The 27,637-nt window shown below is 45.3% G+C and overlaps 1 protein-coding gene across 1 annotated transcript in view; it reads left to right on the top strand.

Moving 5' to 3' along the window:
* The window catches only part of Alk (ALK receptor tyrosine kinase), a 689,643-nt gene that overhangs the window by 598,095 nt on the left and 63,911 nt on the right, over positions 1-27,637 (top strand). The window contains exons 10-11 of the mRNA XM_074049423.1: positions 16,995-17,089; positions 17,272-17,400. Of these exons, the coding sequence (XP_073905524.1) occupies positions 16,995-17,089; positions 17,272-17,400 (224 nt within the window). The remainder of the gene's footprint in view (positions 1-16,994; positions 17,090-17,271; positions 17,401-27,637) is intronic.

Genomic DNA, 27,637 nt, shown 5'->3' with positions numbered 1-27,637 from the left:
CCTAGTACCACCAAAAAAAGGACCTATGCATAGCAGGCATCAATGGGTCTCATTCTCCACATTTTTCATTCTCATCCCTTGGGTGTATAGCTTCAATAATAATTTATTGAACAAATAGCTTAAATCACAACCACTATTCTTCCAAGTCAAACCATGTTCTACAAAATAGAGTTATACAGTCTCCTCATAGGTCTGGGGAAGTAAACTTCTTGGTGAACTGCATGGCCCATACTAAATTCTTAATCATCGATAACTGCTTATAACAACTATAACATAATAATGACAATATCTTCTCACCCAGTGTCTCAAAAGAGTCTGGGATTGCTGGTCCAGTAATAATAACCAGTTATACAAACTTCAGATAAAGGTGGGGTACTTCTGAATTGTAATCATCAATTTTCTGTTGACGCTTCATCAAGAGAAGTCAGCGATGGACAAGCAGCAAGCAGTATACTCGTTCTTGTCCTTCCAGGAGAATGGGCTAAAGCCGCCTGGATTGCCAGAAAGTGAAAATGGGAGAAGGGAGAAAGTAGAAGAGGAAAATAAATGGCAAAAGAGGAAAATGAAATGGACAAAGGAAAAAAAAAAGAGCAACTCCCTTCCTCCCACCCCTGTGGTAGACATTAACACCATGCATCATCCCATGAAACTCCATTAGGCAGCTCCTCACTTGCCCTATTCAGCACCTGCCATGTGGACAGCTCCCCCAGTTTTAGACTTTGAAGATATCAGGAGCTTTATTCCCTAGGCTCTCCCAATCACTTCTACTCCCAGCTCCAGTCTGCATACGTTACAAAGTTTTTTTTTAAGCAGCTTTATTGGGGCTTAGAGTTTAGGCCTAAAGAGTACCTGGGCTCTAGACAATGGTCATAGCCCCTGGGCATTCTATAAATAATCTTTTTAAATATAAATTTAATCATTTTCCTGACTTCCTGTGGTTTTTAGTGTACCTTTCAAGGACGCAATCTGTCCAACTCTAATTTCACCAGCCCCTTCTTATACCATCCTCCAACTCTCACTCTACCAAGAAACCACACTGAGATTTTTTCACTCAATTGTACCTGGCTAAAAATTCTCACCTCCAAGCTTTTGTATCTGCCATTCTTTCCACCTTCGTGTTCTTCCTTTTCCTTCCAGATCTCTAAATACCACTCTCTTTTCCTTTTAAAGATGTGTCCCAAGGCCCCTGACCATATATGTGCCTACAAATACTCTAATGGCTCTTGAAACATCCCCTATAATAACTTGTCACTCTGCTATCTGATTTTTAATCTAATTATGCTCACTGATAAGGCAGGGATCATGACTGTCTTATATATCACTGCTTCCTGGACCAGGTACCATGTCTAACACATAGTATGCCCAACAAATCTATGTTGGCAGAATGGTGTATTAAAAGAAACTGAATATACTTCCAAATTCCAGCTGAATGAACTGAGAATTTCATGTGACAGTCCTCTGTCCAACCTGTGTCTAACAAAACAGACAAAATCACTTTATAATAAATATTATGACAAAGCATTCTGTATATCAAAGCAACACCGTTGTCCTGTCAGATGAACCAAAACAGCATTTGTTACTCTTGTGACAAGGAATCCTCTTTAGGGACTTGCCTGGTACCTGTGCTTCCTTTGTCTGTGGAAGCACTGTCCTGTCAGAATCACTTTATAAGAAAGACTTTGATCTTAATTGTGTACCCTGGTCCTTGTGAGTACAGAGCTAGAGCTGAGCACTTGAAACAAAAGAGCTGTAGTCAGATTGCCCCGCCACACCGCAAAGGCTCAGTGAAGGGGCCATACATACAAACAGGCTGCCAATAGGGAGCTGTTGATCCACGGAATGATATTCTGTCATTTACAAACATGCAAAGTGATAGGGGTAATATCATAGTCTGTCATCGTTATGAAATTAGAGTAACTCTACAACCTACTACAGAGAGTAACAAGAAGAATTTTCAAGAGCAGTGCCAAGATGTTTGGATCAGTGGCAACACCTCTGGAATACAGATATATGTTCTTAAGGTAATTTTGAAGGACACCAAATTCAAATATCAGCTTCATATATACTTAAAAGTTATCTCATTACTCAATATCCACTTCACATAACTACTGTATTCATCCTCTCCACCACTTCATCACTCCCTCCCCCATTCAAATGGCATTCTTTCTGTTGGAATTAAGTCTTCCTTTTCTCAAAATAGAAGAAAAGCAAGCTTTTCCCCCTTATTTTAATTGTCAGTCTCCTGCCAGGTCAATCTCTTAGTTTTCCTCTTTATATTCATATATCTTACTAAACTAAACACAGTTTAGTTTACACCATCCTCAGCTCTGAAATGCTTACAGAGCCAAAGCAGCTGAGTTCAACTCATTATGATGGATTCGGAAATATCATAGATCAAATCATGTCCTACAAATCATTACGATTGTACAGTCGAATATAAAGTACGTAACTTATCACACCTGTGTAGGCTCCGTCCCCCAGCACTATCATTAGGAAGGCTTTTAGCTGTGTACTATATACATAGTCTAGCAAGAAAAAACGTTCCCTCTGGAGATATTTTGATTTCCTGTTCTCTTTTCATCCTTTGTCCTAAACGACAAGTGGTGTGTTTCACAAATGCATCTTTCAAATGAGATTGGTTAAAACAAGAGTTATGACTTCATGCATTTAGACCAGAAACTCCACAGAGCCAAGATTTTTTTCCTATTCAACTTTTGTTTATCATCCACAGAATCCCCATTTCACATGGAGAGCTACCAATAACAGTCTCCCTTGGTGTGGTGTCTTTCTGACATCCAAAAGACATTAGAGGGACATTTCCATTACTTATTCTTGCTTGGGTAGAAAAGTGGCAGATTCCAGTAAGTGGAAATCCAGAGATTTCTGGCAATATTCAGTTTGTAGGGGTCTAGATAGGCCCCTGGAAAAGTTGTGCTCCATTCCCATTTTCTGTAAGTTGCATCATAACCTCCTCTCACAGCCGTGGAAGACTCTAAAATGATGATCACAGCCAACGTTCATTGAGTGCTTACTGCATTCCAGTTATTGTAACAAGTACTTAACAGGCATTATCTCATTTCGTCCTTAAAATAGCCCCTTGGGATAGATACTGTAATTAATTGCCTTTTTATATGAGAAATCTGAGGATTAAAGAGGTTAAATGATTTTCCCTTAACCCTTGGGCAAGTCTCTTCCTAGACGCAGCCTGCAGAAATGCATAGTGCTTGGTCAGTGGTGGGGAACTGGATAAATGGTAGCTTTTGTTCCTAACAAAATGGTTCCATTTGGATTGATTTTACGCCACACCTCTGTTCATTTCAAGTTAGTTGCTTGATTTTTGCTTTGCTTCATCATGCCCTGAAATCCATCATCTTTTTGAGAAAAAAATTTTAACTTATTTGTTTAAATTCAGACATAATGTCCATCTTTATGGGGTAGAGTATGATAGATATTAGATACAGATATTACATACAGCTAGATAATTAGATATAGATAGTGTATGATGATTAAATATATAAATATAGAGCCCAGGCAAAAAGTTAGCAAGACTCCATTTCAACAGAGAAGCTGGGGTTTGGGGTTGTACACATCTATAATCTCAGCTATGCAGTAGGCACAGGTTTGAGGGTTTAAGACAGGAGGCTGGCCTGCCCCAGCAAAAAGCTCGAGACCCCACCTGAGAAAGAACTTAAAGCATAAAGGGCTGGAGGGTGACTCAACTGGTACAAGCACAAGTCTCTAAGTTCAAACCTCAGTACTGCCCCCCCCAAAAAAAAGTGACCTTACCATGCTACAGGAAATCAGGAACTGGTTCCTTGTCTCTCACTGTTTTGGGGTTCCTCATCTAATCCTCTGCCTCCTGCTGAAGACCATTTCCTGCCCAGCCCACCCTGCCTACACTTCCTTCCCTGTAGTGCGGGCAACATTGCTAGAAGAGGAAGACTCCCAGGCCACTTTGTCCCTAACTCATGTGTCTCTTCAGGTCATCACTGTGCATATCTATGACCGGTCCCACACCCAAACCAAGCATATGTTCTGATAGGCATTTTTTAAATGCAAACATATTAATATACTACATCTAACAAAGGCATAAAATAGGCTAGACACAGTGGTTCATACCTGTAATCCCAGCTACTTGGAGGCAGAGATTGGAAGGATCAAGGTTTGAGGTAGCCCACACAAAAAGTTAGTGAGACCCCCATCTCAACGAATAAAACTGTGTGTGGTGGCTGTCATCCCAGCTAGCAGGCGGCGTAAATAGGAGGTTTGTGGTCCAGGTCAGCCCAGGCAGAAACATGAGCTCTTATGTGAAAAATAACCAAAAGCAAAGAGATTTAGGAGGGTGTGGCTCAAGTGGTACAGCACCCGTGTAACAAGCACAAGGCCCTGAGTTCAAACCTCAGAACTGCCAAAAAAAAACAAGAGGGAGGGCATAAAAATAAAATACATTTAGCTATACATTTCATGAATCTCCTGTAGTTTGGAATGAACTTCACTGCCATAGGACTGATGCAGGAAAGACGGCCGTAATGTTGGTACATTGTGCTGGAGAGAGCCTTTTTCCATCCCCAGGAGAACAGGGCTGAGGGACAGGCCCTGCATCTGTTCTCTCTCTCCACCTGCCCTCCCCCTCCTTCAAGTTTCCATTTGTAAAATCTTTGCCTCCATTAGTTAGTTGTTCCCCAGGGAGGAGGGAGGCCCTCAGGAAGGAGTGCACCCTGCACACCCTACAAAGCCCCATAAGCCAGTGCCTGCTGCCCTCTGCTGGGCAATTAGCTGAGACTGGCACATGGGCTTCTCCACCTCCTCACTGCACCACAGCAGCCACGCACCCTAGCCCAGGAAGCTTCATTCCCACAGCGTGAGGTGCCACTCAGGCCCCCATCACTGGATAGCAAGGGCCAGTGACATCCCCATTTTTAGATGAGAAGACTGAGGCCCAAGGTCCTGCAGGTCACAAACACAGAGGCTTCTCGGTAGAGATCCTGCTTCCATCTTGTTTCCCTTCTCCAGACAGCATCCTGTGAAGATGCTCAAGTGTGAAGTGGAACCAGCCTTCATAATCACATTAACAAATACATTATGTATTTATTGATAATTGATATTTACTGCCCTCTATGGTGCCCAGTGATGGGCTTTGCTATATAAGCTGTATAGCCCACTTCACAGGGACTGGCAGGAAAATAAGACTGTCACATGGCAGAGCCTGGAAGCCTGGAAAGGAGCTCAGAGAATAGGGGTGGCATGAGGCCTGATAAAGCTACATCTGTCAGGACTCCTCACTTCCCAGCAGGCAGCTCTCTGGTTGCCTTGGGGGACCTCCCTCTGCCAGACATGCCCACACCAACAGAAGCAGAGAGCAGTGACTATCGCTGAGAGACTGTCTGGCAGTAGTTAGGTAATGGTGCAGCGCATGGTTAGGAAGCAGAAGAGTGGGGAAGTATTCCCTGGTTCACACATTCGCTATCAACAGACACATAAGGAACTTAGCCAGGAGGAGTTCATAGGCTCCAGAGTGGGAGATGAGGCAGAAGGGAGGGGACTGTCTCATCTGCCCCTCCCAAGATGCATCCGATTTGACAAGTGACACTAGCCCTCTTACACACAGGAAAAGGAAGGAGAAGGTACTGTGCACTCCTCTAAGGCTGTAGGAGCACCACCATGTCCCTCCCAGCACCGTGGCGTCTGGGGACCTTGACATGCTATCGAAATGTTAAGCTGAGTCAGTTCTCTTACCAGGAGAAAATGGTGGTGCTTTTAGGCTAAGCAGAATAAATTTTGCTCACTAAACCCATCCAGACTTTCTCCAAGGGGCTCAAACCCTTTGTGTACATGCTTGACTTAACTCTCCTTCCAGTGGGGGAGGTGAGTCGCTAGCTTGATCAGCAGCCTGCAAAACTGAGAGAGACCTCAGGAGGGCAGGGACTCCTCCTTGAGTCCTTGGTCTGTGCCTCTTAGCACTGTGACAGAGGACAGGAGGGATTGCACCCTCAGTGAACCAAGCATATTTACCCATTTATCCTCATCATCAAAACTCAGACTATAGAGCCCTCAGTTTTTCAGAGAGAAACTCAGAGTAGTGAAATCTTCCTGTCCAGAGGTACATGAGTAGGAAGCAGAAGAGTCAGGATTCAAAGCACCGTTTTCTAGCTTAGCATCCCACCTTCTTCCAACACCTGCTATCATGGTCAAAAATATGACTCTCAGTAACAGCAGACAGTGGGTGTTATCTCAGATCAGTGATGATGAGTTAGGCCTGGGCTATCTACAGACCCTGCAGGGAAGCTGTCAGGCAACACCTGCAGGGAGGATCCAGAAAAGGACTCTGGCCTATAGTGTTGCAGGAATCTCTAGCTGAGATACGGGACACTGAGGCAGTTTAGCAGGAAGCAACATTTTATTGCACTGGCACAGACTCAGCGGACTCATCCCAAAGGGTGAGCCCCAAGAACAAAGAGGTCTCACCTTATATACCCTTGCAAGCAGGTGACAGAAGCAAAAAGCAAAGTTCAACCTACATATGGCTGCATGCGACTTTATTGGTTATTTTATTTCCCCAGTGCTACATGACCTTCTTCATGTTTCAATTCTTTAAGCTTTGTCTCTCTGCTTTGCCATCCCTTCCCACCACCTCATTATCAGAACACAGCCTGTCTGTTTCTCTTCTGGTCCTCCTTCCTGCTACAACAGAATAGGCCAGGCACAGCCTTGATGGAACTGAGGAGCCAGATAGGTCATGTAGACAAGAATGTGAGCATGGGATTAGGACACAGGTGAGAAGCTGGAGACAAAGGGAGGGTCTAGGCCCTTACAGCATGACAGAAACCTGGTCAGTGACCTTGACACCCGCGTATGCAATGCACTTGCACAAGAAAATTGCATGTGTGTCCCAGAGTGCTAGACCACTCTCCTTCAGTGCACCCTACCTGGCTGACTAGGATTCCACTAGTCCCAGAGTAGTGCCAGAGTGAGGGGAAAGGTATAACTGTGAAGGAAGGGTACTGCTGAGCCCTTCAGCCAGCCAAGAGTGAAGTTTACACATCACCTCCATGAGCAGATTACTTGTCAACCCAACCATGCCAGGCCAGGTATGTTGAACACACCTGAGCACCTAGGCTTATGCTACCTATTATGTTAGTTGGGGTAACACTACTTGAAATAACAGTAAACCTCCAATCCTTGGAGATGTATAAAAATGGAATATATTTCTTACCTATGTGAAATTTTAAAAAATGAGTGTGCTGGTTGGTGAGTAGCATTCTACTTATCATTCAGAAGCCCAAGCTTCTTCTATCCTGTGACTCTACCCTTTTCTTCTACTTTATAATCCCTAACATTCCATCAACCAGTGGAGAAAGACCAATGGGGTCTAGCATAGGAAGATTTTCATGAGTCATCACTTCTGTTCACTTGCCATTGGCTAGAACTCAGGCACACAACCACACCTACTGCAAGGAAAGCTGGGAACTGTAGCCCAATTGTGTGCCCAAATAAGAGAAGTGGGTTAGATGAGAAAATGAGATGTGTCACAGCATAAGCCAAGGAATTCAGCTCCCATCTGTGGGCATCTATCAGAGTGTCACTTCACAATACTGCTTCCTCATTTAGCTGCTCTGAGCATTGATCAGGCTCCCTCTCCACAAAGCCCCATAATTCAAGACTGAAATCAATCCCAGGATGTATTCTGAGGTATGAATGTTTCATCCCAAAAATTTTATGATGCAGCAAAATCTCATTTTCTGGCAGAAATCATTCCAGAATTTCTCTCACTGAACTTTTCCTTTTCTAAAAACAAAAAATAAATGAATAAATAGGAAAACGTACTTTTGAAAAGGCTTAAAACTAGCAAGACAGTGGTTCTAAAGCTTGACTAAATGTTAGGATCGGCTAGAGAACTCTTCCCCTCTACCCCTCCCCTGAAAAATCTCCATGCTTCATGTTTCACGTGCAGAGATTCTGATACATTAGATCACATATTGGACTCAGGAATCTGTATTTTTTAAAAGTTCCCCAGGTGACTTTGATGTACAGCCACATTTGAAAATCACTGGCATAAAATGACAGATCCAGGTCTCTTGTGGCCAAGACAAAATCAAGAAGTGTCTGGAGAGGTGTCACTGGCTGTCACATTGTCAACAAATACATACCAACCCCCCATCAAGCATGAGAATAGCAAGGGGCATATGAGCAGCCTCTAGTAAGTCACAAGGCCTGAACACCAGTAAGAGCAAAGGGCACACACATTAAGAAGTTAACAGTAACACACCAGCATCATGTGGGTTCCTTTATCACAACTGGTGTTCAGATGGTGCCATGACCTCACAGTACCTGAGCAGTCATGTGAACCTTCCAGGAGGAAATGAGCTAATAAGTTGGACCTCAAAAAATTCAGGTCTTCAAGAAATGAGAAAGGGACAAGAGCATTCTGGAGAAGGCATTCAGGGCAAGCAGAGACTCAGAGACAAGAATGTTTTTATGAGTTCAAGAATGGCTAACCAGATTGTGTCAAAGAAGCCTGGGCAGCCTCTGTGGGTGAATGTGAATTTGGGTATGAGACCCAGTGCTTTGGACTTTAGGCTTGGAAGATAGAGAGCTGCTAAGCCCAGAGATGAGCTAATGACAGCATGGAGTGTCGTAGATGTTCCTGTGAGAAACCAAATATAAAATGATCCCAGTCTCAAGGTGGAGCTCAGAAAGGGGAAGGGAGGAGCCAGAACAGTAGGGGCTCCTTCCTCTGCTGTCTCCGTACCATTGACCCAAGACAGCCTTGAGTCCACCCTCTGAGAAGAGGGGAAGAGGTATGGCCCATGGCTCAGCATGCATTGTGCAACCAGGCATGGATATATACAAATCAAACATTCATAACTCTAGGAGAATCTGGCTCTGTTTCTTTCTCAGAAAATATCCCAGATCATTGGAGCAAGGAGTAGATTAGCAATTCTGAGCTTTAAATCCTATTTCAAGCACTGATTTACTGTGACGTTTGGGACAAGCTGTTGCTTTTGATTGCTAAGCTTCCACAATTAAGGGTGCAAAGCAGTGAAACGGATAAGGCCCATGAGCCTGGTTTAAGAGGCAGTTGCTCAAATAGCACTAAGTGAACCCCTTTAGAATAAACGATGTTCAGATCTGCTCATGATTTTCTTGGTAATGTCCACAGCTTGGTTTACAAATCATCAGATGCATATGTTTTTTCATAACTCTTAATGCTTTTGAAAATTTAGCCCTGTGTTTTCAGCCCTTCTTCCCCTAGACACAAAGTCTGGAATTTAGGGGATAATTGAGCTTCTGATATTTGAGGCAAAGCAGAATCCAATTATATGTGTGCTATCCTGCAGGAGCCCATTGACATGACTTTCATCCTCATTTTTATGCAGATGACTCTTACAACTTCATTTCTACCTAAGTCCTATACCCACATTTCCAGCTGCCTGATTGGCATTTTACTCAACCTGCAGCATGGTGCCAACCAGAACACACACTCCCAAGGGATACTTCTGTCCACAGCTCTGCCATTCTCCTAGGCATTCAATCTTTCAAAGTCTTTCTTGACTTTTCTCTTACTAGTCAGATCCAGTGTTTTCCCAGTTTGTACAGAGTCTAGCTCAATAGGGGCAAAAAAATGAATTTCAGACATTCCCTAGTCTGAATAATATGAATTACATGACTATTGAAAATCCTGAGGGCAAGGTGTTATACACCTCTATTCCTAGCTACAGGCACAAGTGTCTGACTTATAACAGGGGCTCAACTCATCTTTGCTTCATGGCAAAGGAGAAGATATGTAATTTGTAACACTGCCTGAGGAAGAAGATTTCCAATAAAAATAGAATATGAAACAGGAACAATGAAGTAGACACTCTTATCTTAAAGGAAGAGTTCCATTGTGAAAATACCTGTGGATTTTTAGAAACCAAGATGGCACCTGTAAGATTTCAGTGATTTCCCCTGGGCCCCATCAAGTAAGTAGCCCAGTCTTTATTCCACTCTACTTTTATAAACTCATCCCCATCCCACCCCCAAGCAGAAAAGACTGCTAATTCACCCTTATAAAGATGTTCTTCTCAGGGGAAAAGGAGATAGAAACCACCCTTTTCCTGGGTCTTATCACTGTTGGGAGGCCACCATCTTTGGTACTATTTCAGCTCTCCAAGTCACAAATCAACAGAGACAGAAGCACTGGAGAGGCCAGCATTTATCCTGAGAAATGAGGAGAGCACAGCTCAGTCTCTGGGAAGAATGGATGTTGAGTGTTCTAGCTCTAGACAGTCCTCCAGGGCCCCAGTTGTCCCAAGGGGCTATTGTATCTCACAAGTAGTGTTGATGGAGTATTATAAGACTAGATGAGATCAAACAAGTAAGATAGTTCTGCGGGAAATGACAGAAAATGTGGCTTAGGAAGAGAGTGAGCTAAGTCCTCTAATACTTTTTGGGCAACTCACCAAGGTAAATGATGCTCCAAGGAAATCTTTGTCATCTGTTCTTCCATGTATATTCTCTCTTCTCTCTTCCCTCATCCCTCTTCCTTCTCTCTCTTTCCCTCCCTCCCTCCCTCACTCCCTCCTTCCTTTCCTCCTTTCTTCTTTCCCTCCCTCCCTTTCCATTTCAGTCTGGCCCTGAATTGGCATATTCAAGCCTCTGAGTCAGGTATTTTTGTGTATAAGCACCTACCTTGCTGTGCCAGGGCTCCAGGAAGCAAGGCCCCCTTTCTTTTGCCCTTCCCTTTGAAGTGTGGGGACTCACTAGGATGCAATAGAAATGACATATTAAGAGAATGAGAGAGCAAAGCAGGAATTTGCTAGAGATGGGCCTCCACATGCCCTGTAGTCTGGCCCCTCCTTGAGCAGCCTTTTCTAACTGGTGTAATGCCACAGCACATGAGGGAACTGGAAACTTTTGGTCTCAGTCTCCAAAAGTGAGCATAGAAAAAATGCTTGGAAGCCTAAACCAGAGAATATGGAAGGGTCTGAGTGATTCTCCACATTTGCTCAGCCTAACTAAAAACTCATTTTCTCCTATTTCCAGAAGGGTTCCCTCAGGAAGCCAGTCTCATTGTGAAAGATCTCTATGGCCCTTGGCAGCCTTAGAAACACTATATTGACTTTTCTTCTTCCCTTGATGTTATGCCCAGAGGGAAACCAAGTCAGGAAGTGGTAAATTACTTCTGAGAGTAGGATCACATGGGGTAGTGGATACTCCCAGCTCTTGAGTCTGACTTTGAACTTGGCCTGTCCCCACTTTACTATACAAGAGCCAAAGACTCAGAGTCAGCAGGACACATGTCCACCTCTTGCCACATCAAACCCAATCAGGGCTGGACCCAGGAATCCAAAGCTGTCCATCAGCCCCTCCTCTTCAGCCAGTCACTGAAGTCAAATACGCAGATAATAGGAGGGATATGGCAGGGATTTTTCATCACCACATTATTCTAATAGAAATGCATACTTGGACCCGAGCCTTGTGACAGTCCATTTTAGATGACTTTTGCCGAGCAAATCAACTGCACAATGAGGAATTGGAGAAAGTGTTTTTTTCTCAGCAGTATCTACCGGTTCTATCCTAAGCAGCCAGTTCCCAGACAAGCCCCAGCTGCGAAAGGGATGCAGAACACTCCCTCCTTCTGAGCCCACTAAATGGCCAGTGGAGGAATCAGAGAAGTGGTGCCCATCCATTAAAAATGCCATTTATCTCATCCAGGCGTTCTTTCCTTCTTGCTCTCCAAAGTGATGGTATTCCCTCAGTCCACATTCAGACACACCTTTTTGTCAGCTACTTAAAATCATTAAGTGAACTTAATTAGGTTTGTCAATCCCTAAGGCTGAAATGGTGGCAAATAAGGCCTTGTATTCACTGTCCATTAACAGTCTGCTGCCTGAATGAGCTGGCGCATTTTCTGAGCAGCATGTGAACAGCATTCCCATTTCTTAGGCAGAGAGATCTGCCTGGTAAGTCTGGGAGGCACCCCTTTCCAAAGCTGCCCCTCTAAACCTGCCCATGATCCAAATGACCACCTCCCAGAAACCCCCTGGGCCAATTTTCAACAGGCTGCTCTGTAAGCTGAGCGAGACCAAAGGGTGAAGGGATTCTTATACAAAGTCAGGCTCCAATCAAGATCTCTAGCCAAATCTGTTTTAACAAGTCCTAAACCTTTCTGTCAAGAAAAAAAGAGAGAGAAGCAATAACAACCCATGTAATCAGAACAAGTTACTTTGGAGAAACAGAAAGAGCTGAGAAAGTCTGAACTGTTAAGGGGCGGGAAGCAACATCTCCACTGCCAAAGAAAGAGGAGGCTCCCCTGCTACACTCCTAGATAATACAGATCAGTGGGCGAGAGCAGGAGGAACCCCAAAGAAATCACTCACCTTCCCCTTGGCCAGGCTGCCCATGGTGAGAAAACAAAGGCTCTTCTAATAATGGGTCTCCACTTCATTCCCCCCTCAGAATGAAAGCTTTGGGCTGGAGACAGCAGAGTAACCTAGATGTTTGTCAAAACCACCTGGATCCTGCAGTCTTGGCAATAATGTGACACAGACATTGCTTTCATCAGTCACAGAATAATCCACCTGGTACATGCTAAAACTTTCCTTTAGTCCCTGAATGGTCCACTGGTATGGACTACCTAAAGCCACAGCTGACTCTGAGAGTGACATGGTATCTGTATCTTTGGGGAACTCATCAAGAAAGGGTGGTTGAGCCAAAAAGACTGAGAGTGAAGGAAGTCTTGCCCAGCTCCAGCAAGAGCAACCTCTCCTTCACCTAAGGTTCAGGTGAAGACACATAGTCAGGTACCATCCAAAGTAGAGAACCCTGTATCTGGGTGGGAACTTTTGGCCAGTTCCCTCACAGAGAAGAAACTCCTGATTGGTCCTGATGTATCCCATTACCTAACACCCCAGACCTCACTCACACACTGCCTCCACTGAACCCCTATCCTCCCCACACCCCACCATGGCCCACCTTCATCTCTCCTTTTTCCTACTTGTCCCTTCCCTGAGCCTCTGGAGGCTGGCATACTGGAGAAGGATTGGCCCCTGGGATAGACAGAGGCAGCATCACACATTTTCATGCTTCCATCTGATTGAATCTTCTCTGATTGTTGTGAGTGTGCCTGACGCAAAATCTGTGCAATTCCCAGTGTCAATCAAATGCTTTTAAACAGCAGCTGCCATTGCCAGCGCCTCATAGAACACTTTAGAAACTCTTCTATTTAGAAACCATCCCAGCTCCAGTTTGCATCATCCCGTCCATGCTAAGAGGCCTAGTGGCTGTTGGGAAACTTTGCAGCTCTAATTTCTCAGTAATAAAGAATGAAGGCAGAGCAGAGCCAGACAGGGAGATACTCAGCTTCCCCAGGAAGGACCCATGGTGGGGACCCTCCCCATATTCTGCAAGCACGCACATCTCATTTACTTGCTCATGGACCTCAGGTCTGCCTGGAAGGTGAACCAATGAAGCACTAAAACCAGCATGTGGCCTATGGTTGACAGACTAGGAGGTGATGACCTGGGATGGAGAATGGGAACACAGGTTGCTGTGAGGTCCATGCTTACCGTGGCACAGGAGCATTGGGCAGCTTGCCATGCTGATGCTTTCACCAGGAACATGATTTTCTCTATTCACTCTTCCCATAGCTTTAAGTGCCTGTTTTCTTGCTAACACATGTCTAATGCTTCCATCTTCTTTAAAAGGAACAAGGCAGAAGTATTGGGGCCCTGGGTTTACAGATGAGAATCCTAGACCTGGTTTTGTTCAAGTTACACAGGCTCAATCCAAGAACTGTGTTGCCTGTGGAGACTAGGGGGAAATCATGGCTGTGCCCTTGCCAAGGCTCATGGAGAAACCCCATGAAGGCATGTGAGGCACATATGCAGCAGCAACAGTGCCTCTCACATAGCCACCCTGCCTGCCTTGTCTCTGCCTCCTTTCCTTTATCCCCATTCTGATCTCTGATCCTACCATACCTACCCAAAAAAACTCTTGTATTTTGCCATTGTTCTTCTGAAAATAGCTCTCCCTTTTTGATTCAATGACAGTGGAAACTCTTCAGCCTTCCTCTAAGCACCTCCACCATCCTTACCTCCATCCACACCCCTCACACCAGGTAGGACAGAGCCTGTCCCTGATTATACAACCCTCACACCAGTTTCTTCTCCTCACCATGCTCCATCCATCCCATGCCCACATCCTGTAGTCCTTCCCTGCCTTTAAAGCCAACCTACATGCTACCTGCTCCATGATGTCTTCTGCTCTCCCCAGCCTGCTGTGATTGCTCCTTCTTTGCAGCATTCTACCTGCATATGCATGTGACAGTTGCCTCCTACTTTATTCTGTGTCATCCTACACATGACCAATCTCTCTGCCAGATAGTAAGCATGTTGAATGCAGTGTTCCTGACTGATCTCCCTTAGAATTCCCATTGAACTATCATAGGGCCCAGTACACAGTATGAAATGAAAATAGGCGTGTGTCAAGGTCAAAGAAAATGCCTCTCAGCGGGACATGCCCAAGTACCAAGGACAGATACATTCCCACACTATTCATCCCCTCACACCCAGCATCCCCAAGGGTCCCAGAGCAGGATTTGGGGCTTCTCACTGGGCACTCCTTCTAAACAACCAATCACCAGCCCTCCTTGCTGGTCTGTCCTTACTGAGGGGGACATGCAGACCCCATCATGGTATTCTGGGAGCATCAGAGATGCTCTCCAGGGATGCAACAGATACAGAGATTTCTTCTTTAGAATCAAAGCAGATTGAGTTCTCTGTGACTACAGAAAAAAAATTATTTGTGACCTGACTTCATAAGATGAGTGAAGGCATATTTGGGAAGTCATTCAGTTAAATATAATGGATCACAAACACACTGTTTAGATAAAAGTTTACTTTTGATTTCAAGGCTTTGCTCTTCCTCCTCCTCCTCCTCCTCCTCCTTCTTCTCTCTCTCTTCCTCATTTCCTAGCAACTTTATTAAGCTATAATCTACATACCATAACATTCACCCATTTTAAGTATACAGATGAATGATTTTTAGAAAATTTATAGCATTGTGCAATAAACACCACAATCCAGTTTTAGAACATTTCCATCACCCTAAAAAAGGACCCTCATGCTCATTTGCAGTCAATATTGTTCCCACTCCCAGCCCCAGGCAACTAGTCATCTGCTTTCTGTCTCTATAGATTTGCCTATTTTCAATGCTTCCTGTACAGAATCATTCCATATGGGATCTTGTTTTCCATTTTTATTAGCATAGATTAGTTGTACAGTAGAGTTTCATTGTGATGTTTCCATATGGGCATACAATATACCCCAAACAAACTCATCCCCTCTATCACTTCCCATTCTTGGAACAAATTCAACAGGTTTCATTGTTCTATTTTCATATATATGTATAGACTACTTCAACCACCTTCATCCCCCCACTACCCCCTTTTCTTTCACCCTCCCCTTTCCCACTTGGATCCACCCCCAGTTTTATATTCCTGACATTCATTTTTAAGGACTAGATTCCACATATGAGAGAGAACATGCGATATTTGTCTTTCTCAGTCTGGCTTTTTTCATTTACTATGTTCTCCAATCCCATCCACAAAATAAGGCCTTTAACTTACTGTCTGCTTCTTTAGCATAATGTTTTTGATATCCATCTATTCTATAGCATGTCTCCTAGTGCATTCTAACCCTAGGCTTAATCTTAACCCTAATACATTTGGTCTGAATAAGTCAGCTCTGTTTCCAAATGGGAGTAGCATCCATTATATAGTTATATTCCACATGTGATTTATTCAGTCACTGACTAACAGACATGGCTTCCCTCTTGTCATATTTTAACATCTATATCAGAGACTGTACACCGTTCTGCAGGTCATTCTGAGTCAATCTTCTGAAAGGTGGGAAAGGTCTTCAGGGTTCTCAGGACACACTTTATCACCGGAAAATGCTGGTTGACTAATAGTCTTCCAGAAAGGTCATTTCTAAGGAAACAAATAAATTCAAGGTATTTTTTCTGTTTATCTCCCTTTAAAGCCTTTCTGGCCACAGTGTAAGGACTTGGTCCTCCAATACTATGAAATAGCTGGAAAGAAGCATTATCTCAAAGAGTTACTATTAATACTTTATGACCCACTCCATGTGGGTTACAAACACTCCCTGGGGTAATAGGCAGCCATTTCATATTTAAGGACCAGTTGGGAAATATCAAGTGATACAGGACAAGACCCAGGATGTTAAAGACCCTGCTGTGTCAGAGATTAACCCTTTGGTTGCTGGTTAATTGAGAAACCCAGTGGGCATCAGAGAAGGACCTCATTGCTGAAACAATTAGGAGCACTCAGGGAACAGTGATTCTTTATCAGTTGATACAGAAACATTTTAATCTTTCTAAATTTTTATTCTTGAATTAAATAAGAGGATTTCATTGTGAAAATTCCATATATGCATACAATGTACATTGAACAAGTTCACCCCTTCCTTTATATTTCCATTCCCCAACTCTCTCCTTGACCCTTTTACAAACAATGTTTAGTGAGTTTCATTAGGTGTTTTCAAATGTATATATATGAAATGCATTTCCATCTTCTTCACTCCAGTGTCCTTTCCTTCCAACCCCCCCAAACAGTTCCCCATTTACATTCATGTCTTGTTACTATTATTATTATTAATTATTTAATAATGACTTCAGCTCATGGGTGAGAATGAGCTGAGTATAAACAGCCTCCTACCTCAAGTCCATCCAGCCTGCCCACCTAGAAAGCAAAGGAGGTCTCCTTGGGTTATCAGGAAGTCTTGGTCCCAGGCCCAGAACTGAGGAGTGCTCTGTGTTGGAGAAGTTGGGGAGAGGTTAACTGCTCTCCTCTTGTCACTGCTCTGGGATTAGGTAAAGCCGATCAAAACTAAAACTCCAAGCTGGGGCTCAGCACATGTTTACTAGATGCTGAATCCTAGAACATGACTGACCAGGATTGTTCCTTACCATATTTCTCTTGACATGGACAGATTCTGGCTCCAGATAGTTGCATGGTGGGGACAAGGATCCAAAGCCACCGTGGCGTTTGACAATATCTCCATCAGCCTGGACTGCTACCTCACCAGTGAGTTTGCCCTGCCCCTGGCACTTTGTCCCCCAAGCCCACTGACCCTTGATCTCCCTACCCCCTCCGCCCCCACTTAACCTAGGCCAGATTGCTCCTCCCACCTTCTCCAGTGTGAACTTTTCTCTGTCCCTGAAATTGGGCTTCACCTAACTCAGTCCACTGGGTTTTCTCTATTCCAGTCAGCGGGGAGGACAAGATGCCTCAGAACATAGAACCCAATTCAAGAAATCTATTTGAGAGAAACTCAAACAAGGAGTCAAAAACCTGGGAAAATATATCAGGACAGAACCCCATCTTTGACCCTAGAGGTAAGGGCTCAATTCACAAATTGAGCAGTGCAATTGCTGCAGCAGGCAGAAGAAAGGTATGTGCTGTGATTGGGGTGGGAACCTGTGGTTAAAGAATTAAAAAGTTGGCTGGGTACTGGTGACTCATTCCTGTAATCCTAGCTACTCAGGAGACAAAGATCAGGAAGATCAAGGTGCGAAGCCAGCCCAGGGAAATAGCTGGCAAGACTCTATCTTGAAAAAACCCTTCACAAAAAAGGGCTGGTGGAGTGGCTCAAGGTGTAGACCCTGAGTTCAAGCCCCAGTTCCTCAGGGGAAAAAAAAAAAAAAGGTTGGCCTCTGGGAGGAGTCTCACCTGCTCTCAGGTTACAGAGCCCCAAGCATAAGCTATATGGGCCTCACATCACCAGAGTAATGAAAGTTGTGGAAGAGAGCAACTTTCCTCTATGCCCAGGGAACCCCAGTCCCCACATAAATGGGAGAACCAAGCTGGTATTCTTCCTCAACTCACTTCTTTGAAACCACTCCCCATTTACTGAAGAAAGTAAATCTTATCATTAGATTTCCTTTTCTCATAAAGAGTGTTGAGCCCAAGGTCAAAGCTACCTGTTGCACAAATTGGGCAACCCTCTTCTGGATAAATCCCTGAAAGCTTTCAGTTCAACACACCTCCCCAGTGCTGGATCTCCGCCAAAGCCATTCTGATCGTCATACCCCACGCTGGAAGACTTGTCATGGGGGCTCTAGCTCCTGATTCAAACACAGGCTTCTTCCACCTCTGGCCATAAACCATAGAGAACCATCAAGAGAAAGTCCCTTAGAATCAGTCTCCAAACCAATCTGTTCCTGGCAGTTATGGGATGGAAGCCTGTGAGCCTAACCCCAGAAGAACTGATTAGGACTACCTAGGGCCACACATCCCAACCTAGACCTCACCCCCAGTGAGTCCAGTGACCCCTATAGGAGCCTTAGAACCTGGGCACTGAGACTTCTGACCTGAGTGGCCTGGAGAAGCAAGTGTCCACCATGCTCTATTATTCTGCTTCCTATAAAACATAAGTCTTTCTTAAAATAACAACAGGTAAATGACAAATCTTATTTCTACTTATAAGATAAAATCCCTGTTATGTACAAAGGATAAACAAAAATTTGCCACCTAATTTACTAGCTCTCAACTTACTATTAGTTTTGCTTCATTTTTGAAGGAAGACAAAGCTGCCTCCAGACTGACTCTTACCCCTTCCTGATTCCTGCCTGTTTTGATCCAGCTCCCAAACCAGAGAAAAGAGTTCAGGGCTTTTCCCATCACTCCTGCCCTTTCCTCCCTTCCTTCACCTTTAACTAGAACCCTCGAAGAGCCTTTCCAACCTTCCTCACAGAGGAGAAGCCAGCCTGCAGAACTCTGTTTCCCCACTGGCCATTGTGGTTCATAAAAACACCTAACCTGGGTTAGAGGCTGCTTTCTACCTTATTCATGCACAGCATGAATTCCTGCCACTCAACCCCAATGACTCACCTCCACTTACTTACTGGCACTTGGCCAAATACTACCTTCATGTGATAAATTCAGCAAATTTACAAATTTATAAATTTATAAAGTCAGGAAAGAGGTCAGACTTCCGCTTTCCGTGTGTTAAGTGGACATGGCGGCACACACACCTTCTCACCCCCTCACCCCTGCCTGGCCTCACCACCAGCACCGATTACATAGTAGGGACTGCAGAAACATCTATTGATTGACTGGTGGGCAACAGGAGGCTTGAGCTGGGTTTTCAGATGTCAGCAGCTGCAACCCTGCAGCCAGCATTTAGGAAGCAGCCAGTCACCCTGCCTGAGTCTGAGTTTATTGCCACATAACTCCCACTGTCCCTAAAAGGCTAATCGATAAGGGCCTGCCCAATGACCACTCAGACTAATGAAATCATGCAGTGGTTCAAACCACCACCTCCCGCACCACCTCCAAATAGAATTAGAAATGAGTGGCTGCTGGAGGAGCTGGAGATGACTCCAGCTGAAACATAAGCTTCCCTAGAGAGTAACATTACGCCTAATCCCAGACCCAGCCTCAGAGCAAGACTCAGGCAAGTGGCTACATGTCAGTCCCCACCCCACACACACGAGTAACCCTCAACTCAAAGGAAAGAGGACACTGAGCTAAAAACATCCCTAGTCATCTTTGGGGGTCACATATTGTGACCTGAGGCTCTTCGGGAAGGCTGTGGCCTTTCCCAAGAACCTACTACCACATCAGGGAGGAGCTCAAGTGAAGGAGAAGCTGGCTTCAGCTCTCACACCCCACCCTCTGCTGTGTCCCAGTGACAAACGACCTCTCTCTCCGTCATAATTTAAGTCCTCTAGTCTTGCTTTGCTGTAGATACTTATGAGTGTGTGTGAAGGGAGTGTGGGGCAGGGGAGGATTTCCCAGGAGCTAGGCCACCTTTTCCCGCCACCCACGTGAATATCCACCGATTCTCTGGACTCAGCCTCATGCTCAGGGAGAATGACCACACTGGACTGGACCTAACCTGGCTTTCATCCAGACCCACCTGCAGTCCTTACCCACTTCCTCTGAGGCCAGTTCTGTGCTCAGAGATACTGAGCAGCACAAGACTCAGGCCAGGAACTCGGAAACCTCTCAGTCTAGAAGAGGTAGGGGCAGGCAGGCAAATGGCTGAGCTATAGCAATGTGTCTGCTTCAGGCAAGGCAGAGCTAGTGGACTGTGGAGGCAAGGTCAGATAGACTCCAGAGGCCAAGGCCAGGCACCCACTCCGTGATCACTCATGTGCCTGGTGCCTCCCTGTGCCCAGCATGGTGCGTGGTTACAGCAGGGGTGGGGGTGACTAATACTTGTGGTTCTAGAGCTTCTGGTCCACAGGGAAGAAGAGTGGCCTATGGACTAGCAGGGGTAGCCACACCGTCACACTTAACCCAAGCCCAGACCTTCTACCTGGGAGGACCCCATGGACAAAAATGGAGCCCAGAAGGGAAAGAAGGAAAGGGAGAGAAAGGAGAAGGGAGGGGAGGGGAGGGAAGGGAAGGGGACGATCACTGAGAGTGGCTGACCCTAGACCAGGTTGTTTCACACTCTAACTTGTCATCACACTGCCCTAGGGACTATTACTGCTACTATCATCATAGAGAGGAAGAAAGTGGCATAAAAAGAATTTAAGAGTCCCATGGCTGCCAGGGAGTGGGGCCGGGATGTGAAACCAAAGTCTGCCCTCTTTCACCCAACTAAGCCACTGTTAGGTCTGAAAAACTCCAATCAGAGAAAAACACTAAAAATGGAAAAGAGATAGGGAAAGAGTCCCAGATAAGAGCCGTGCAGGAGCTGTAAACAATCAGCTCCCAAACCTTTGACAAAGAATCAAGGAGACAAGATAATAAGATTTTCTCTCCAAAGTTCATCGCTGTCAGTTTCTGCTGAGCTGGAACAGAGGTGGCTGGTGGCATTTCGGCTCTCCTCCAGGCAGGTGTTAGAGCAGCTCCTAGAAATACAAAGGCCAAATCAGGTCCTCGGAAAACAGTATCTCTCAAAGCCTCTGCACTTCCCTAAACACTCCTCCTCACATCCCACTCAGCCTGACTGCCTGGGCCTGGGGGTCCCCTCACCTCTAGCCTAGGGGGAAACTGAATGGAAGGAGCATCCAGGAAGAGAAAAGCCTATGCAGGTGCTACACATGGCATTCCCGGAAGCCTCTGAGTCACTTTAGCTAATCAGATGAAGAAGCTGGAGGAGAAAATGGGGCAAGTATTAAGTCTGGGGAAATTACATTTGTCAGCTTTGCACATGCAATTACACTAACCAAATAGTTGGGATAATGCAATCATGGGCCGCAGAGCCAGGTTCTCTTTCTCTCTCTCCCTCCCTCTCTAATACTCTATCTCCCAGTCTCCATCTCCAACTCTGTCTCTGACCCTGTCTCCAGCGGTCACCGAAGATATTAGGACTGAGGAGGTACAAGTAGACTGGACCCTTCTCCCTCCTAAGAAGCCCATATGAAGACAAGTAGGCCACAGGGCCCAATGCACCTCTACCCTCTCTTTGGAGTTCAGATGTTGTGTAGAGAGGGCCAAAGAAAATCAGCTGAGAACCCAATTAGCCAGGTGTGGAGGTTGATGCCTGTAACCCCAGCCCTTGGGCTACATAGTGAGAGCCCATTAAAAAAAAGCCTCACATTCCTAGTGTATGGAGCTTTGGCATCCAAGCCACGACCTTGCCTCTGTATTGTCTCGTGACAGGTGGTTTACCATTTTCTGAGTGTGCATCTTTTGCTAAAGAGGGAGAAAAACAATTAAAATTATGCAGAATCCCCACAAAGAGCCCCGGACAAGGAGTCAGACAGAACCTCTGCACTGGACCCCTGGCCAGTTTGCACCAGCAAGCCATGGCCCTGGGCCTGCTCTGCCTTATGTGACCTTGCAGACCTGCAGGTAACAGCACATGTGAGGCTCATGTGAACACAGCCCAGGCAGATAAGTTGCTGTCAAGGTTTGAAGTAGACAGGCTCCTCGTCCCCATGCCCAGCTCCATGATTCCAAGGGCTGAGGAGATGTGGCATTAAGGAAACCACAGCTTTATTTGGCCTATCTCTCCAATTAACCCATGGCCCTGCTGATGTGCCCTGAAGTCAGGGTGACAGACTGTCCATTTCCACACACGCTCCTATGATTCAAGAACAGATGCCGATTCCAAGAGAAAGTTTTATGTGTTTCATATAAATTGATTGAGTCTATTTCTGCTAAATGCATTATCCATTCACCACAGAACAACTATTAGAGTTAATAGAATCTGTAGCTAGAGCCATTATGTTCCAAGCACGCCCTTCTGGGGATGACGGCATTGTTGAAAGGCAGACTTCACCCCTCCTCAGAACCTCCTTCCCACTCACTGAGGGTCTTTGTTTCTCTCAGAGCCTTCTGCACTCAGACCCTACAGGCCCAGCCAAGTATAGCTAAATGGCACACCCAGATTGTGAAGGGCCCCTTCTCTTCTGATTCATCCTGTTCCTAAATAAATAGTGTATCCAATCCAGTTTCTCCTGTCATTTCACTTGTTGCCACTGCACAGTCCATGCCAGGCTGGAGTAGGAAGGAAACCAAGAACCCATCTTTAGCCATAGCTCTTTTCTGTATGCCAATTTTGGAGGTAGGAAGTCCCAAGATGTGAGAGGTCAGGAAGTGAGACAGGGAAGGGACCCAAGGAGCCCACTCACTCAAGGGCATATCCAGAAAAACCTAATTATGGACAGACTCCAGGACTCACAATGCAGCAGCAAGCTGGTCAGACCATGGAGAAATATGTACAGGTCACAGTTTCTCATGTCCTTTGCACCGGGGTCCCCTGGCTGGGTGAGGGGGTGCTTGCAAGTGCTTCTTATTGCAAGTGCAGATTCCCAGACCCCTGCAGCCCTGTGGAATGTCTGAGAGTGTGAAGTCAAAATCCACATTCATAACAAGCTCTTTGGGAAAGATTCCTTAGCAACGTCGTTTAGAAAGCCAGGACTGCATGCTGGGTGTGGTGGCTCACACCTGTCATCCTACCTACATGGATGGCTGAGACTGGGAGGATCATGGTTCAAGGTCAGCCCAAGCAAATAGTCTGTGAGATCCCCATCTCCAAAATAACCACAGTAAAATGGACTGGAGATGTGGCTCGAACAGTAGAGCACCTGCTTTGGATGCACAAAGCCCTGGGTTCAAACCTTACTCCCAGGAAAAACAGAAAAATCAGGGCTGCAGATGAGCAGCCTGGACCTTGGGAAGATGGTAAGGCAGGTACAGAGCCATACAGAATCCTTTAAACGTCCATCATCTGGACAGCAAAGACCTGGTACTGTTTCCTCTTCACCCAGCAGTAGTAACTGCTGGTCCCCGAGTGCTGCTGGGTCCTTTTGGGGCTGCTGAGTGCCTGGAACTGTGCTGATCTCTTTCTCACAATATCTCGCCTTATTCCCTTTTCACAGATGTGGAGACTGAGGTCCAGAGAGGTTAAGGTTGCCCGGAATTATACAACTTAAGTAAAAGGCTAAAGAGCATATTTCTTTAAAATCACACAGAAAGTAAGGTTTTCTAAGCTAGATAACATCTGGAAGGGCAAAGTTGTGATAAAAATAACCTTGGGGGTGGGGGGCAGGTACAGTGGCTCATGCTGGCTACTACTCAGGAGGCAAAGGTAGGAGGATCAAGGTCCAAGTCTGGCCTGGGCAAAAAACACAAGACTTTGTTGGGAAAAAAAAAACAAAAAAAAAAACGAAAAGCAAAAGAGCTGGGGACTTTACTCAAGTGGTGGAGCACTTGCCTAGCAAGCACAAGGCACTGAGTTCAAGCCCCAGTACCACAAAAGAAAAGGAACCTTAGAGGGATCCCATTGCTAAGTAGATCTTCTAAAGAGATCTCTCTTGACTGAAAAAAAAAAACTGTTTCTTTTGTTTGTTTTTGCTTAAACCGCACATCTGCATCTTTACTAACAGTCAAGATGGGGCACCAAGCAGGCAGTTGCATCCGTGCACATGTAAGAAAGCTGATTATTGCAGCTAATAGGTGTTCCCTGTGCACCCCAGTCTTCACGGGTACTCTTGGAAGCACTTCTGTTAGCATCCATTCAATTGCAAAGAACAGCTCTTGAAGGAGTGGCAGGCATTGAGCCATAGATATGACCCATGGAGGCCATCGGCCACTGGCCATTCTCCTGCCACACTGCTTTGCTGTTGAACCCTGGACTGTGTGTTTGTCACAAGCATACTTACGGTGATGCATGAAGCCCCAGCCTTAACAAGGCTCACCAACTCCCAGTCACTGCAGCAGGTTGAGCACCTTCCCAATTAGCATGTCACTCTTCATTTGGGTGCCTCTCCCTCCCCCAGGAGCTAGTATGGCTGTGCTCCAGGAAGAGAGGTGGTGTGGAACTAATTCGTGATTCATGATCCCCATTACTGACATTAAGGAGTCTCTTCCAGAGGGAGAGACTCTGCATGATGGAGAGTCAGTCAGCATCTCCAAGGACTAGGGTCTTCTTGGTGGCCAAGGGAAAGACAGCACTTTCCCAGGGACCTGCTGAGAGTGACAGAGGTGATGACAGAGCACCCACCGGCAACAAAGCATCCTAGAATACACTGCACAGTTTGTAGAACACCTACTTCCATCATACACCAGTGGACAGTTACTAACACACTCGGTATCATCTCATTCGATTCTTGCAGGTACCTGAGAGTAGACATCACTATGAAGAAGTAATATAGCATAGGTTTTAAGAGTGCAAACTACCTGAGTCTAAATCCGAGCCATGCCACTCACTTTAAGCAACACCCATCTCCTATCTGCCTTTGTTTCCTCATATCAAAAAAAAAAATGGTGATTGTATTACTAGTATTTACATCCCCTTAGTATCACATAAACTAATACATGTCAAGGGCTTGGAGGGGTGTGGAACATAGCCTTCGTTATTTTCCCCATTTTAGAATTAAGGAAATGGAGGACTGGAAGGTAGGTGACTTGCTCTCCCAGTCCACTGCGGAGCCAGGGTGCAAAGTCAATGCCTTTCCAGCTCTGTGCCTGTCCTGAACACCACCAAATAGCACCCAATTGCGGACCTGCATCTACAGAGAAGCTCTGGTCACTTCCAAGTCAGCTGTTTTCTCTCTTTCCTCTTTGAGATTCAGCTCAGCACTCAATGCAATGACCTTCCTGCTTTCCCTGCATCCAGCCCCTGAAGAAGAATTCGTATAGATTTGAGTTCAATCTAACAGCTTGTGTTGGGCTCCTAACCCTGTGCTAGAGACTATGCAGGGTGCCTCGGGTCCTGCAGCTGGGAATGAGCCAAGTGCTGCTCTTGAAAACTGCACCACCCAGTGCTGTGTCCACATAAGTTCCACAAGAAGCTACTCTTCTCACCCGTCTAGAATTATGACACTAATTAGGCATTAATTCTACTCCATACCCTGACTTTATCCTGCCTCAGACAGTGCATTGCAAATTATTCTGTACCAATCATCTTTTTTTTTTTTTTCAGAGACAGAGTCTTACTATATAGCCTGGCCCATACTGGGGTCAAACTTACAGTCCTCATGCCTTACCTCCCAAATGCCAGGATTATAGATGTTTACCACCACATCTGGCCCAATTACCACTTCTGAAAGAAAACTTAAGTGTCCCAGGAGATGACAGGACCTCAGTACTATTACTTCAGAACTCCCCACCCAGCTCTGTCCCATGAGCCTCCAGTCTGACACTCCATCATGGTGGAATTTTGACCAAGCTGCTGGCAAAATGCCTTAATGCCATGTCAGAGCCGATGCTCCCCTGATGAGCAGACAGGGCCCACTTTCTCCCTCTCTCCCGGCTGGCCTGAGAAAGCATGTTTTTCCCCATTTGTTTCAGTGACAAGTTACATAAGTGGAAGACAATAAATGATCCAGGAGCTCTGGGCTCAGCACGCCTTGATTAAGATCATTTAGCTCACAACTAGCAGAAAACAAAGGCCCTCCATCAGCACAAGTACATTAAGCACTTGTTGTAGGAAGACCACTTTTCATCATCATTCCTTTCCCAGCCTTACTGCTTCTGCCTGTGAACCAGCCCTGCCCCTCCGTAGCCTACTCAGCAAAGTCTCAGTGCCCTTGACACAGAAGTGTTGTTTTTTTTTTTTCATTCATCTGGGTCTGGAGCTGAACCAAGGATTTAGAAGGAGAAAGGATAAATGATTAATCCTTGATTACAAAAGGTCTTCCCTGCTTGTCTTCCCCTGCAAAGAGGAAAAGAAACACATGGTAGAACTGTGCCTTAGGTATCACTGAGTCGTGGAGAAGAGAGAGCACAGGGTAGAGACTTTTCTGCTGGCAAAAAGAGGAGGAAGCCAATGAAAGTACTGGCTGCAGGACCTTTAAAAGCAAGTTATCTATTGCTTTGAAAGAAATTGCCTAAAAATAGTGGCCTGAAACACACATGTTTCTGTGAGCTAGGAAGCCAGACCCAGCTTAGCAAGTCATTCCTGCTTCATGGTCTCTCATAAGGTTGCAATCGAGGCATCAGCCAGGACTGGAGTCTCATCTGAAAACTTGGCTGGAGAAGAATTCACTCCCAAGCCCACAGGGTTGTTGGCAGTTCCTGGAAGGTGTTTGGCTGAGGGGTCGGTGTTCCTAACTACCTAGAGGCCACCTCAGACAGTGAAGTAGGATGGGCAGGGAAGGATGGAGGGAGGGAGAAAAAGAGTCTGCTAGCAAGACAGAAGTTACAACCTTATATTGTCAAAAAAATGAATCCTACCACCTTTTTTTTTTTTGCATGGAAAAATATTTTTTTTCATTTTTCTTTTATTATTCATATGTGCATACAAGGCTTGGTTCATTTCTCCCCCCTGCCCCCACCCCCTCCCTTACCACCCACTCCGCCCCCTCCCTCTTCCCCCCCTCAATACCCAGCAGAAACTATTTTGCCCTTATTTCTAATTTTGTTGTAGAGAGAGTATAAGCAATAATAGGAAGGAACAAGGGGTTTTGCTGGTTGAGATAAAGATAGCTATACAGGGCATTGACACACATTGATTTCCTGTGCGTGGGTGTTACCTTCTAGGTTAATTCTTTTTGAGCTAACCTTTTCTCTAGTACCTGTTCCCCTTTTCCTATTGGCCTCAGTTGCTTTAAGGTATCTGCTTTAGTTTCTCTGCATTAAGGGCAACAAATGCTAGCTAGTTTTTTAGGTGTCTTACCTATCCTCACCCCTCCCTTGTGTGCTCTCGCTTTTATCATGTGCTCACAGTCCAATCCCCTTGTTGTGTTTGCCCTTGATCTAATGTCCACATATGAGGGAGAACATACGATTTTTGGTCTTTTGGGCCAAGCTAACCTCACTCAGAATGATGTTCTCCAATTCCATCCATTTACCAGCGAATGATAACATTTTGTTCTTCTTCATGGCTGCATAAAATTCCATTGTGTATAGATACCACATTTTCTTAATCCATTCGTCAGTGGTGGGGCATCTTGGCTGTTTCCATAACTTGGCTATTGTGAATAGTGCCGCAATAAACATGGATGTGCAGGTGCCTCTGGAGTAACAGTCTTTTGGGTATATCCCCAAGAGTGGTATTGCTGGATCAAATGGTAGATCGATGTCCAGCTTTTTAAGTAGCCTCCAAATTTTTTTCCAGAGTGGTTGTACTAGTCTACATTCCCACCAACAGTGTAAGAGGGTTCCTTTTTCCCCGCATCCTCGCCAACACCTGTTGTTGGTGGTGTTGCTGATGATGGCTATTCTAAC

This window comes from Castor canadensis, chromosome 12, assembly GCF_047511655.1.
Source record: "Castor canadensis chromosome 12, mCasCan1.hap1v2, whole genome shotgun sequence".
Classification (NCBI taxonomy): Eukaryota; Metazoa; Chordata; class Mammalia; order Rodentia; family Castoridae; genus Castor; species Castor canadensis.
Note: the sequence above shows the minus strand (reverse complement) of the source record. Positions and strands in the feature narration are given on the sequence as shown.